This window comes from Littorina saxatilis, linkage group LG5 (assembly GCF_037325665.1).
Source record: "Littorina saxatilis isolate snail1 linkage group LG5, US_GU_Lsax_2.0, whole genome shotgun sequence".
Taxonomy (NCBI): Eukaryota; Metazoa; Mollusca; class Gastropoda; order Littorinimorpha; family Littorinidae; genus Littorina; species Littorina saxatilis.
The window spans coordinates 47,565,710-47,579,106 of NC_090249.1; the positions used below are offsets into that span (position 1 = coordinate 47,565,710).

A 13,397-nucleotide genomic window follows, 5' to 3' on the forward strand; every position below is an offset into this window, starting at 1 on the left:
TGTTTTTAATCAGAATTTAACATATTTACATGTTTTTGGAATCAGAAAATGATGAAGAATAAGATAAACGTAATTTTCGATCGTTTTATAAAAAAATACTTTTAATTACAATTTTCAGATTTTTAATGACCAAAATCATTAATTTTTAAACCTCCAAGCTGAAATGCAATACCAAAGTCCGGCCTTCGTCGAAGATTGCTTGGCCAAAATGTCAATCAATTTTATTGAAAAATGAGGGTGTGACAGTGCCGCCTCAGCTTTTACAAAATGCCAGATATGACGTCATCAAAGACATTTATCGAGGCAAAATTACTACATTTAGTGAAGCTGTCCAACTCACGGAATGAAACTGAACGCACTGTACTTTTTCACCAAGACAGTACAGCTTCGTCAATCCCCGCGAGAAGGAAATCGCTCACCTTCCACGTGCAAAACGCAGTGAAATTAACACGCCAGAATAGCGCGGTAGCTTATTGTGCTAAGCAGGAAAGCGAGCTTTTCTGTATTCTTGTTAACTTTCGGAGCTGGTTTTGAATACAACCTATCATATCTATATGTTTTTGGAATCAGGAAATGATAAAAAATAAGATGAAATCATTTTTGGATCGATTTCTTAAATTTTTATCGTAAGACTAATTAATCTATTTTCGTTAATTGTGATCACATTTTAAGAGTAAACATGACATATGTATATATTTTTAGATTCAGAATATGATGAAGAATACGATGCAATCAATTTTAAATCTGTTTGCGAAAAATGATTTTAATGACAACTTTAATGAGCAAACTCATTAATTTTTAAGCCTTCAAGCTGAAATGCAATACCAAAGTCCGGGCTTCGTCGAAGATTACTTGACCAAAATTTTAACCAATTTGGTTGAAAAATGAGAGCGTGACAGTGCCGCCTCAACTTTCAGGAAAAGCCGGATATGACATCATCAAAGCTATTTATCAAAAAAATTTAAAAAAAACGTCTGGAGATACCATACTCAGGATCTCTCATGTCAAGTTTCATGAAGATCGGTCCAGTAGTTTTCTCTGAATCGCTCTACACGCACACACACACATACACCACGACACTCGTCTCGATTCCCCCCTCTACGTTAAAACATTTAATCAAAACTTGACTAAATGTAAAAAACGTCTGGGGATATCATACCCAGGAACTCTCATGAAAAATTTCATAAAGATCGGTCCAGTAGTTTACTCTGAATTGCTCCACACACACACACACACACACACAGACAGACAGACAGACAGACACACACGCACATACACACATACACACATGCACCATGACCCTCGTCTCGATTCCCCCTCTATGTTAAAACATTTAGTCAAAACTTGACTAAATGTAAAAACAAGAAAGGTTAAATTGTTGGAAAGTTTAATTCAGAAGAAAACATGTTGACAAGAATCTCTTGTTGGTCCACTTTAGAGACCATTAAGGTCGAGGGTCTTGTGAACGTGTTGTGTTGTCCTGAATTAAACATTCAAAAAGTTTAACCTGGCGTGTTTTTAGATTCTCTCTTACAGAAGTTAGCCAGACACAACATCTGTATCATCTTCAACCTTGTTTTCTGTAATGTTCTGCTCATACAACAACACGCATTGCCATTATTGTGCTCATACAACAACACACATTATAATGTTCTGCTCATACAACAACACGCATTATAATGTTCTGCTCATACAACAACACGCATTGTCATGTATCACGCTAATGGACAAAGGGAAGCAACCCCATCTTGGGCTGAAAGGAGATAACTTGGCGTGGACAATTTGTGGCGCTGGTCAATTGTTGTTTTGGAATGTTCTGCTCCTACAATTAACCCATGAACTTCCGCATCATTGGCTGAATAGATAAACCTTGGTGCAGACTATATATTTCTGACGCAGACTGCATGCTTCTGGCACTGATCAATTGCGTGTTGTCTTGGTGACAGTGTCGATGTCCTTCATCACTCTCAGCACTGTCTCCTCGTGGTAAGGGAGAGACACACACTGGACACCTATCGGCAGGCCCACTGTGCCCTCGCAATCCTGAAACAAATACAAACGTATTATAAAGTACATTATGCTTCTGATAAAGAAATCCAAAAAAACAGACAGACTGCTAACGTTCCTAAATTCAGAATCAAATTCAGACAAAATTGGGTCGACCTACTAGTAAATGTCACGTTTTCTCAATAATTAAACTTTTCAATAACCTACAGTTCTTGTTTTTTGCTTCTGATAAAGGTTGAACTATCTTGAACATGTTCTTCTGTAATTGCCCTATTGTTATTTGTCATGTGACAAAAGCTGTCTGAAATAGTATGCAGTAAAGACTCCGATTTGCAACCTTGAAAATCGGTTCATGCTGTGATTTCAGACCATTCTGAACTGAGAAACAATTAACAGTCATAAAGACAATGCTGAACAATGAGCAATATTTATTGTGAGTTAAAATAAGGCACCATTCTACTACACACCTTTTGAATCCCGAACGTGCTTGGTGGGTAAAGACCGCAACACGGTGGCCTAGTGGTAAGGCGTCCGCCCAGTGAGCGGGAGGTCGTGGGTTCGAACCCCGGCCGGGTCATACCTAAGACTTTAAAATTGGCAATCTAGTGGCTGCTCCGCCTGGCGTCTGGCATTATGGGGTTAGTGCTAGGACTGGTTGGTCCGGTGTCAGAATAATGTGACCACCTGGCCAGAGGAGACAGCGCTACAAAAGAAGCTATACGGCCCCAAAGAGGACTTGGAGAGGACAGCACATTTCGCCCTGCAGTCCTGACTGACGATCTAACAGCGAACGACAAGAAGAAGAAGAAGAATAATGTGACTGGGTGAGACATGAAGCCTGTGCTGCGACTTCTGTCTTGTGTGTGGCGCACGTTAAATGTCAAAGCAGCACCGCCCTGATATCACCCTTCGTGGTGGACTGGGCGTTAAGCAAACAAACAAACAAACTGGTGGGTAAAGGGTGGTGGTTTTTCCAATCTCCCAGGTCAACTTATGTGTAGACCTGCTAGTGCCTGATATCACTTTGTGTGTACATGCAAGCGCAAGACCAAGTGTGCACAGAAAAGATCCTGTAATCCATGTCAGAGCTCGGTGGGTTATAGAAACACGAAAATACCAAGCATGCATCCCCAGAAAGCGGCGTACAGCTGCCTAAAAAAGGGGAGTAAAAACGGTCATACCCAGAAAAAAACCGTGGGAGTTTCAGCCCATGAACAAAGAAGAAGAGAAGGATACACATTTCTGAATGACACTAAGTGCTGAATACTAATTCTGACCTGAATAACAAACTTTTCCAGGGCACCAGAGGGAGGGTAGACGGAGGGATCCTTGAGTCGTTTGAGGTCATCTTGGGTCACAGTGGTGACGGGCATCATGCCGGCTGGATAGTTGAGCAGGTTGTACAGAGTCGTGTACACAATGCCAGCTGTGTGGAGCACAGAAAGGCAAGAATAAACCACGGCTTTCATAAATCACGACTTCCCTTTCTACATCCTGAGATTCTGATCGAGCTAAACAAAAAATATATATAACCAACAAAATTTGACATGTTTTATATGCTATTCTTAAAATCTAAATAAAATCACTTGTCCTCAGTTAAAGGGTGGCGCTATACTTTCTAGAGTGACGTCTTTTTGCTTTGACGTCAAGTACTGTAGTTTTCGGACTATAAGGCAATACTTTTTTCCTTTTTTTTCACTTAAAATCGTGGGGGTCGCCTTATTCTCGGATAAAATAGGTTTCACGAGCACTGTGAACTTGAAATCAATGAGCAACTAACAACCATTTAAGTGAACACTGTTTGAATACCTGACTTTCTGTTTGAAACAGTGTTTCGTAACGATTTTGAGCGGTCGCCATGTTTGATCATTGATGTTTTTTGGGTTTTTTCCTACGTACGATGTTTTTCTTCATTTTTTTTCTTTCATGCCGTCGCCTTGTGCACGACACCATCGCCTTATCCATGACATCGCCTTATTCTAGGATTTTTTCAGTTTTATTATTATATTAAGTATGGGGTGCGCCCTATACACGGCAGCGCCTTATAGTCCGAAAAGTACGGCACTTGCGCTCGGAAGCGAGAGGTTGCGTGTTCGACCCTGGGTCAGGCCGCAATTTTCTCCCCCCTTTCCTAACCTAGGTGGTGGGTTCAAGTGCTAGTCTTTCGGATGAGACGAAAAACCGAGGTCCCTTCGTGTACACTACATTGGGGTGTGCACGTTAAAGATCCCACAATTGACAAAAGGGTCTTTCCTGGCAAAATTGTATAGGCATAGATAAAAATGTCCACCAAATACCCGTTTGACTTGGAATAATAGGCCGTGAAAGGTGAATGTTCGCCTAATTGTTATATATTGTGTGTAAAAAAAATGTCTGTCTGTCTGTAAAAAATTCCATTTCAAACGGCAGAAATTAATATGTAAAGCACGGAGAGCACAGTTGTGGTTCGCGCTATATAAGCTCCCCATAATAAATAAATACATGTATTGACGGTATGTTTTGAGCAAGAGACAGGCAAGTACAGCTAGTATGTAGGATAACCAGAATACTACATAGTTTGCTGCGTCGTACCATATTTACACAAGGTTTTTTTCTTCAAATATTGAAAAGCTCGCTTTCGTTCGCATTTGAATCTTTAAAAAAGCAACTCGTGTAAATCTGGTAGGACACAGAAAGCCATGTAGTATTCTCTATTTCTCTGATGTTGAGCAATAACCATAACGCAAAACCTACCAGCTGCAGGTTTTGACCTATAGACCTACTGGAGGGGACCACAACAGACCTAAGTCACAACAGACCTAAGTCACAACAGACCTACAGTCGAACTCGCTTAAGACGAATCACTGGGGATCGGAAAAAAAGTTCGTCATAACCAAAATTCGTATTAAGAAAATTGATTGATTTTTTTATTTTTTATTTTTTTTATTTTTTATTTTTTTAAGTCTTGTACATTTTATGGTGTTTTAATTTGTTTCTTTCGCAACTTTCATGTTGCTTCACGTTTGGACAATAAAGTGACATATTCAGTTACATGTTCATGTGTGTCTCATGTTGTGATGATTGTTGAGTTTGAGTGAGAGTGAGCACACAGATGTTTCATCCAGTTGTTACGTTTTTGGTCACACACACACACACACTGACACTGTCCACATTCGCGGTGTTCCTATCATTTGTCCGGAATCACTTACCTTGGCGACGGGTAGCAAACCTTGGCCAATTTAGTTGTTTTTTTGGGTTGCAACATGATGTTCAAATCCAAATCGAAAGCACTGACTGACTGATAAACTATCGCGAACGCAAACGTTGAGAGTGTGGTTTCCCTTGTCCAAGGGAAACCACTCTGGCATCTATATTTTTTGGCAATGGCTTCCGTTCAAAACATTGATGCTTCGTTTTTGGTATTCGCGAAGGAAATAAACGTCAGTCAGTCATTCATGTTCAGTGTCTGAGCTATCAATCACTTTGATTCTAAATTTGAAATTGTTTTGTGAGTACAGTGTAATCAGTTTAACTTTATTCAGTGATCGGTTGAGCAATGGTTCAACTTTAAGCAGTCGACGCAAGGGAAGACTTTGACACATGTATTCAAACTTCTCAAATTCCCATGATATGACGATCTCGGGACGAGTTTAAAGATTTCGTCATAAGCGTGAGTAAATTACAGACATTATGCATGCTTGGGAATCCAAAAAGTGCTCGTTATAAGCATAAATTCGTTACAAAGAATTCGTTTCAAGCATTTTTTTTAAGCATGAAGAAAGAGGTATTCAGTTGGGAACTTAAAACTAATACGTTATAAGTCAAAATTCGTAACTAGCGTGTTCGTTTTAAGTGGGTTCGACTGTACCTAAGTCACAACAGACCTACCTAAGTCACAACAGACCTAAGTCACAACAGACCTAAGTCACAACAGACCTATGTCACAACAGACCTAAGTCACAACAGACCTAAGTCACAACAGACCTATGACGGGGCAGTGGCCTAGTGGATAAGACGCCGGCCTCCCAAGAGGAAAATCGTGGGTTTGAATCCCAGCCGCGACTGGTGTGTTAGGGGTGATTTTTCTTATCTCCCAGGTCAACTAATGTGCAGACCTGCTAGTGCATTATCCCCCTTGGTGTAGCAAGCACAACACCAAGTTTGCCGAGAAAAAATCCTATAATCCATGTTAGAGTTTGGTGGGTTATAGAAACAGAAAAATTCAAAGCATGCATCCTCTGAAAGAGGTGTATGGCTACCTAAATGGAGGGGTAAAAACGGTCATACACATAAAAGCTGTGGGAGTTTCTTCTTCTTCGTTCAAGGGCTGAAACTCCCACGTTCACTCATGTTTTTGCATGAGTGGGTTTTTACGTGTATGACCGTTTTTACCCTGCCATTCAGGCAGCATACGCCCATTACAGGGGAAGCATGCTGGGTATTTTCGTGTTGCTATAACCCACCGAACTCTGACATGGATTACGTACAGGATATTTCCGCGCACTTGTGCTTGCATGTACACAAGAAGGGGGATAAGGCACTAGCAGGTCTGCACATAAGTTGACCTAGGAGATTGGACAAATATCCACCCTTAACCTACCTGGCGGCAGGAGGCCGATGTCTTCACCACAAGGCCACTGCGCCTGTCTGTGGGAGTTTCAAGAAGAAGACAAACAGACCTAGGACATTGTCCTCAGTGCCAGCAGTGACAGCAGGAAATGGCATCCCCGGACAAATGAGCGCGTCAAGCTTCCGACTCTGCCATGCCGCAAAGAACTCTCTCTTGTAGGCCTGAAACACAATGCACATTAACAATACTTTCATGAAAATTGTTCCCACCCAGCATTAGCTCAGTTGGTAGAGCACTGGACTTGTGATCGGAAGGTCGCAGGTTCGAATTCGGGCCGGGACGGACACGGGTCAACTTTATGTGCAGACCCAGAGACGGAAGCCATGTCCCACCCCCGTGTCATCACAATGGCACGTAAAAGACCTTGATCATTCTGCCATAAGTGCAGGTGGTTGAATACACCTAAACACGCAGACACCTGGGTAGCGCGACTCCGTTGCTGCTAGCTTACCACTGGGAGGAAGCGACACTCATTTCCCAGCAATGGCACAATAAAGTAATGAAAATGAAAATAAAAATGAAAATGAAATATTTTCAAGGCAATAGACAATATTCTGAAATAACTCCATTGTGGGTTGTCAAAATAACTCTGTCGGGTTTGTATGGGTTGTGAAAGAGTGAATACCCTTGCTTTTCCTCTGACAAATAACTTCACATGTGCTCCTGTCCACACGTTTCAGACACACCTCTCGCTAATGATTGCATGGCCCTGGCGGGGATGTAGCTCAGTCGGTAGCGCGCTGGATTTGTATCCAGTTGTTCGCTGTCAGCGTGAGTTCGTCCCCACGTTCGGCGAGAGATTTATTTCTCAGAGTCAACTTTGTGTGCAGACTCTCATCAGTGTCCGAACACCCCCCCGTGTGTACACGCAAGCGCAAGAGCAAGTGCGCACGAAAAAGATCCTGTAATCCATGTCAGAGTTCGGTGGGTTATAGAAACACGAAAATACCCAGCATGCTTCCTCCGAAAGCGGCGTATGGCTGCCTAAATGGCGGGGTAAAAACGGTCATACACGTAAAAGCCGTGGGAGTTTCAGCCCATGAACGAACAAACATTGCATGGCCCCTCTAATGTTTGTCCAAGTAAAAGCAAGGGTATTCACTCTTTCACAACCCATACAAACCTGACAGCTATTTTTAGAATGTGTCTATTACCAAGAAGGAAAAACCTAGTAGGCAAAACCAATGTGATCAAATTAGTGATGAACATGTAAGAGATTCCCCCAATTACTCCCCTTTTCCTTTGGGGCTGCAAACGCCATACAAATGCCAGGCTAGCCCTGACTGCCAACATGCTACTGGCCTTGCCTGGCATATTTTCATGTTGGCAAAAGTTTGAAAACATATGATGAGACACACAACAAAAAGTATAACAAGATGCAACACCAACCTGGATTTTATCCTGAAGGTACCACCACTCTAATATTTTCCTGAAAAAAAATAATCATGCAGCATTAGTCCCATCATATTTTCGTTAACACACACACACACACACAAAGGACACACACACACACACACACACACTATTGACAGTGTTACTCTTTAAAGTTACAAGATTTAAAATGAAGTTGAACTAAGACAGAGCGCTTTGACAGACAACTCGAAAACTTAAGTCAAGAGAAGTGTTGTAAATGTTTAAAGGACTATGTATTCACTCTGTTGGTGAGCACGCAATCACAGAATACGTACAAAAACAAACACGCCAAAAAAGAATGCTAGCACATCTGCAAGCAGAGCAGCATCCACGTTTTCATAATTGAGTTGTTTTTCAAACTTGCCCTACCCGCTCATTCCCATCCCCTCTCCCTCCCCCTACCCTACCCTGAGCACGGTCCTTCAATTGTGAAAGCAAAAGGTGAGATGGGGACAGCCGCAGACCACTAGATTTGCACGCACTACTGACTACACCCTCCTCTTGATGGTCTGTCCGATGCGTGACTAACGAGGGGCATGTGCTGCATGTGCTCCGTAATTACAAACTTTGACACTCACTGATATGAAGGTCAAAGTCGTTATTGACCATTTGCTGTCAGGTCACCAAAAAAAGGAGGGCATTGCCATTCGGAGGTTAGCTACAGTGTAAAAGGCATCCGTGCCCAGAAATTTGGATGGCACACGTTGGGTGTTATTTTATTTTTATTTTTTGGGGGGGGGGGCGGCGGTTGTCGTTATGGGACGTTCCACCGTAGCAGTGTTACTGCAAATGCAAGACATACCTGGGCGGTGTGGATGCACCCACAACAAGTTGTCCAAGTGGAGGATCCTGTGAAACAGCAAAGTTGTGGAGTATCAAGTCACACATTATCACAATTCACACATTCAGGATGCTGCTTAAATAATGTCTTTCTTGATCACAGTGGAACCCCCCCCCCCCCCTACCCCACCTTAAAGTCTTAAATTGTGCAGTGTTAACACTTTCGCGACGGGACACTGATAAATCAGTACCAGCGCTGACACGCCCATGGACGGGACGCGCATTTTTCAGTACCAGCCATAGAGGGTACACGACTCGTGATTGCTTCCCGGTTTTTGAAGCTTGCAAATAAATTGAGTTGTTTCCCTTGATACACTTGGCGTCCCCTTCTGCCATTTGCAAATTCGCCTGATTTGTGTGCGTTTTTGAGAAAAAAAAATGAATCAAAGGCGAGCCTTGTCTCGGGAGGAGATTCTCCGGATGTTGGACCTAGAGGATCCCGTAGAGCATGATTCGGACGTATCGTTTTCGCCTCACGAAAGCGATACAAGCAGTGAAAGTGAGGAAGAAACAGTCCCGTTGTTGCTAGTACGAGTCGGCAAACTACACGTGGTAGGCGGTGATACTGCTAGACGAACATGTATCTCGGAATCGTGCAAGAGCTATGGGGGCGTGGCAGCACTGATAACAATGGATGGCTGGAGCCTTCAAATCCTTTTGGAATTGTTCATAGGTGTACAGTTGGTACTTTGTTGTGACAATGTGACTTATATTCAATATGGATTACCTAGACATCATTTGGTGAGTGTTACAGTTTTGTTTCATTTGAGTCAGGATGCTGTGAGTGAATGCGTGATTTGCTTGTTTTTTTCTTTGTACTGTCTCCTTATTTCTGTGTACAATGTTAACAATATTTCAGCTAATTGTAAGGCTTCTTTTTAAGCCTACTGTCTATATGATACTTACCGAGACAGTACTATTCTTGCACATTATCTATTATAGGCCGAAAAAATTGGACAAAACGCTGAGTGGGTACAATTATCTCCCATAACCATGCGCCACCGTGGATCCCAAGCACTGTCCGAGTGCTTCCCCCTTACAGGATGTAGGTGGCGCGTCCTCTTTCTTTATGAGCTGCAGACCCTCAAAAAGCCCATAACATATCAAGAGGGGAGGCGGGAGGGAAACTCTAATAGTACTGTCTCGGTAAGTATCATATAGACAGTAGGCTTAAAAAGAAGCCTTACAGTCAATATAACACTTACCTCGACAGTACTATTCTTGCACAGAATACCAGAGTGGTGTGAGGGTGATATGTAGAATATTAAACTCCTTAATCAAAATCACTTAAATCCAAGGATTAAGATACCCAGGCAATTTTCGAACAGTACTACCGTAAAAGAAAATATACCCAAGAAACATACCTTAGACTGACGTGACCATGCTGGCAACCACTGCTGTGTGGTGAACTCAATGTCAAAGTCCAGGCCACTCAAAGCTTGAATACCACTGAGTCTACGGCAAGTGGCTAAAGCGATGAGGAACAATTAGTCTTAAAAATCAGCAACTTGATACTGATGCCTGCCAGGGGTTCAAACTCATTGCTACGCAGGAGTTTGAGGACCAGAAAGACATCCCCCTTGGGAAATGAAACCCGAGGTTTAGACACCGCTGCATTGCTAATACCCGAAAGGACATTAGCGATGAGGGAGGACCTGATCAAGTGTTCAGGTCTGCGACCAGTAGCGGCCGCAATCGTGGAAGCGATGGCAGATCTGTATCCAAGAAGAGTCTTAGAAGAAAGACTCTTCTTTTGATACACTTCCACCAGGAAGTTGGCCAAGTCCTGTGTTGAGGGATAAAGCGGCTTTATCCCCTTGGACAAGGCGAAGGTGGCCCAAGCTCTCCAGCGTAAGTCGTAGAGCTGATTAGTTGATCGCCTCTTAGCGTTCAAGGAAAACTCTACTGAACTCTTGTGCAATCCTAGTGCAAGCAGTTTGGAGCGCACAAGAGCCATGCGGTCAAGCACAGACTCTCTGGACGTGGATGAGGGAGGCATGATCGAGGCTGGAGCAGACCTCCCCCGTCCAGATCCAGAGGTAGAGGGTCTAAGTGGGTGAGACCGCGAAGATCTGGAAACCACAGAGCTGTTGGCCAGTAAGGCGCGACCAAAATCAGTCTTGGTCGTTCCTGCAGATATTTTGCCAACACCCTCGGAATCAGAGATGTCGGGGGATAGGCGTAAGCATCGAGGAGCCTCCACAAGAGAGTGAATGCGTCCAAGTGGAACGCATTCATGTCTCGAAAGGGGCTGACGTACCTGGGAAACCGAGCGCTGAATCGAGTTGCGAACCGATCGATCAGAGGACGGTCCCACCTTGCCCACAGACGCTGTAGAACGTTGTGGGCGATGGTCCATTCTGTGGAGAGAACCTGATCGCCCCGACTGAGAATGTCGACCAGGGCGTTCAGTTTCCCCGGAACGAACTGGACTGACATCCGGACCTGATTGGTCTGGCACCAGAGCAGAATCTCCTCCGCCAACAGGTAGAGGGACCGAGAATTGGTGCCCCCCTGGTGGCGAAGGTAAGCTAAGCATGTGGTGTTGTTGTCCCCGTTGAAAATCAGAGGGGCCAAGGACAGGCCGAATGGGAGGGCCCGAAACTCGAACACTGTGCCCTCCCAAACGAACCGGAGCAGATGTCGGTACCCCGGGGCCACCAGGATGTGGAAGTAAGCATCCTGGAGGTCCCAGACATGGCCCAATCGTTTGGCCGGATGGCCAACCGGACCGACGAAGGGGTTTCCATCTTGAACTTGCACCTGTGAAGGTACAAGTTCAAGGTGGAGAGGTCCAACACCGGCCTGAACCGGCCGTCCTTTTTGGGGACGGTGAACAGGCGGGAGCAGAACCCCGGAGAAGGCTGAGAAAGGGGGTAGACCGCCTTCTTCTCGACCAACGAGTTCACCTCGTCCTGAAGAGCCTGCCATCTGGCAGGGTCTCGAGGAGGGGGGAACGTCCAGGGTAGAGCGGACAATGGAGGTTGTGACGACAGCGGTAGAGAAAACCCCGACCACACCACCCTCAAGAAAAACTGGTTGCAGACCAGTCTGCCCCACATGCCGCGGGCCCGAAAAAGGGAACCGACGGACGAAAGAGGGGCAACTTGAGGGGGCGTCAACGTAGGGCCGGGACTCACTGAAAATTCTGCTGGCGGGCAGGCGCAGGCTTGCGACCACCCCCCCTGGTGGTGCTGCTTCCCCTTACCTGTCTGAGCACCCTTCGTCTTGCTTGGGAACGCAACAGGCGCCTAAGAGGAGGAAGAAGGAGGCAGTGAAACTGGCTTCTTCTTCTTCTGAGGCTGGGAGCTGGAGGTGACTGTAGCACTTCTCTTACTCCCCGCCGCCGTCGCCGAAGCAGCGAGGCCAACCATCAGAGAATCAGTGTTCCTCTGGCGTGTGGACTCCACCACAGAACGAACAGTGTCCGGATGAAAGAGGGAAGAAGGCTGAGAAAACGTGTTCCTCAGACTCTTCCTCATATCCGGAGGCACTATAGAAGTAGGCAGAAAATGATCACGGAACAGGGCCAATAAAGTGGACCCGTGTTCCAATGGCCAATTCTGCCGCAGACGACACGCACGATCGCACGGCATGCAAAGCCCGATCCACTCGAACCGTGTCAAGGACCCGAGTGGAATCGGACTCTGCCCGATCGGGAGGGTCCAACAGTGTGGACAGCGTGCTCATCCATGTCAAGGCCTGTGATTGGGCCTCGACTGTGGAAGAAACGGTGGCCTCAAGATTGTGGAACGAAGCAGAGCTCAGTTCCACCTTCTTGACCGAAGGCACCTCCCCAACGAACACATCACCGTCAGCCCCACCCTAAACACTCGAAGTCTGGAAAGGGAGAGTTCGAGAGTCAAAGGGAAAAGGGAGGGACGAAACAGATTGGACACGAGGAAACAGTGGAGGTGCGCCTCCCGAAGGAAAGCATGGCACTGAACCCGAGTCCTCCCGAGGAACATAGGTCGCGTTTGCACGTGAATCTGTACTCCTCAGGCGATGTGCTGCCGCTTCCACCGTGGCACTAAGACTAGGGTGGAACGCGAATTGCCGGCGGACGGATCGTTCATAAAACGAGCCGCCGGCAGACGCGGCGTGAGCCTCCCGCGCCCGGGCCGAAGCGGACTCAAAGGACGAGAGGGCGTCTCAGGGAAGGACGTCCTGAAACTGTTCAAACGTCCTTCTAGCTGTGCGAGGACGAGCCTCCTGCCTCTCGTCCTCAGACCCCGGGTCCAGGTCCTGTGTGTCAACACTAGACGACAGACGCTTAAGAGAGGCATCCGTGACGTCAAGACGCCGCGTGATGTCTGTCATGTACTGTTGGAAAGTACGAAGCATAGCTTCGGAAGTTCCATCAGAAACCGGCAAGGGTAGAGGATCAGTGTTAACCTCAGGGCGACCCTGATCCTCCTCCCTATCGTCCTCCGACTCACTCTCCTCTTCACTTCCCGACAACTCCTCAAAAGCAGGAGTGTAGGGAGCTTGAGGGGGAAGAGCCGAAAGCGATGAAGCAGGCTGTGAA

At 45.5% G+C, this 13,397-nt stretch overlaps 1 protein-coding gene across 3 annotated transcripts in view; it reads right to left on the reverse strand.

Annotated features, from left to right (window-relative positions):
* Window positions 1-1,561: 1,561 nt before the first annotated feature.
* Window positions 1,562-13,397, reverse strand: part of LOC138967303 (fatty-acid amide hydrolase 1-like) — a 40,568-nt gene continuing 28,732 nt past the window's right edge. For 2 of the 3 annotated variants that reach the window (XM_070339836.1, XM_070339838.1), the window contains 5 exons: window positions 8,832-8,878; window positions 8,006-8,045; window positions 6,666-6,777; window positions 3,285-3,433; window positions 1,562-2,043 (listed from right to left, as the gene is read on the reverse strand). In XM_070339836.1, the coding sequence (XP_070195937.1) occupies window positions 1,921-2,043; window positions 3,285-3,433; window positions 6,666-6,777; window positions 8,006-8,045; window positions 8,832-8,878 (471 nt within the window). In that variant the 3' untranslated portion in view covers window positions 1,562-1,920. Of the gene's footprint in view, window positions 2,044-3,284; window positions 3,434-6,586; window positions 6,778-8,005; window positions 8,046-8,831; window positions 8,879-13,397 lie in introns of those variants that run through there. The other variant, XM_070339837.1, reaches the window with a different exon arrangement.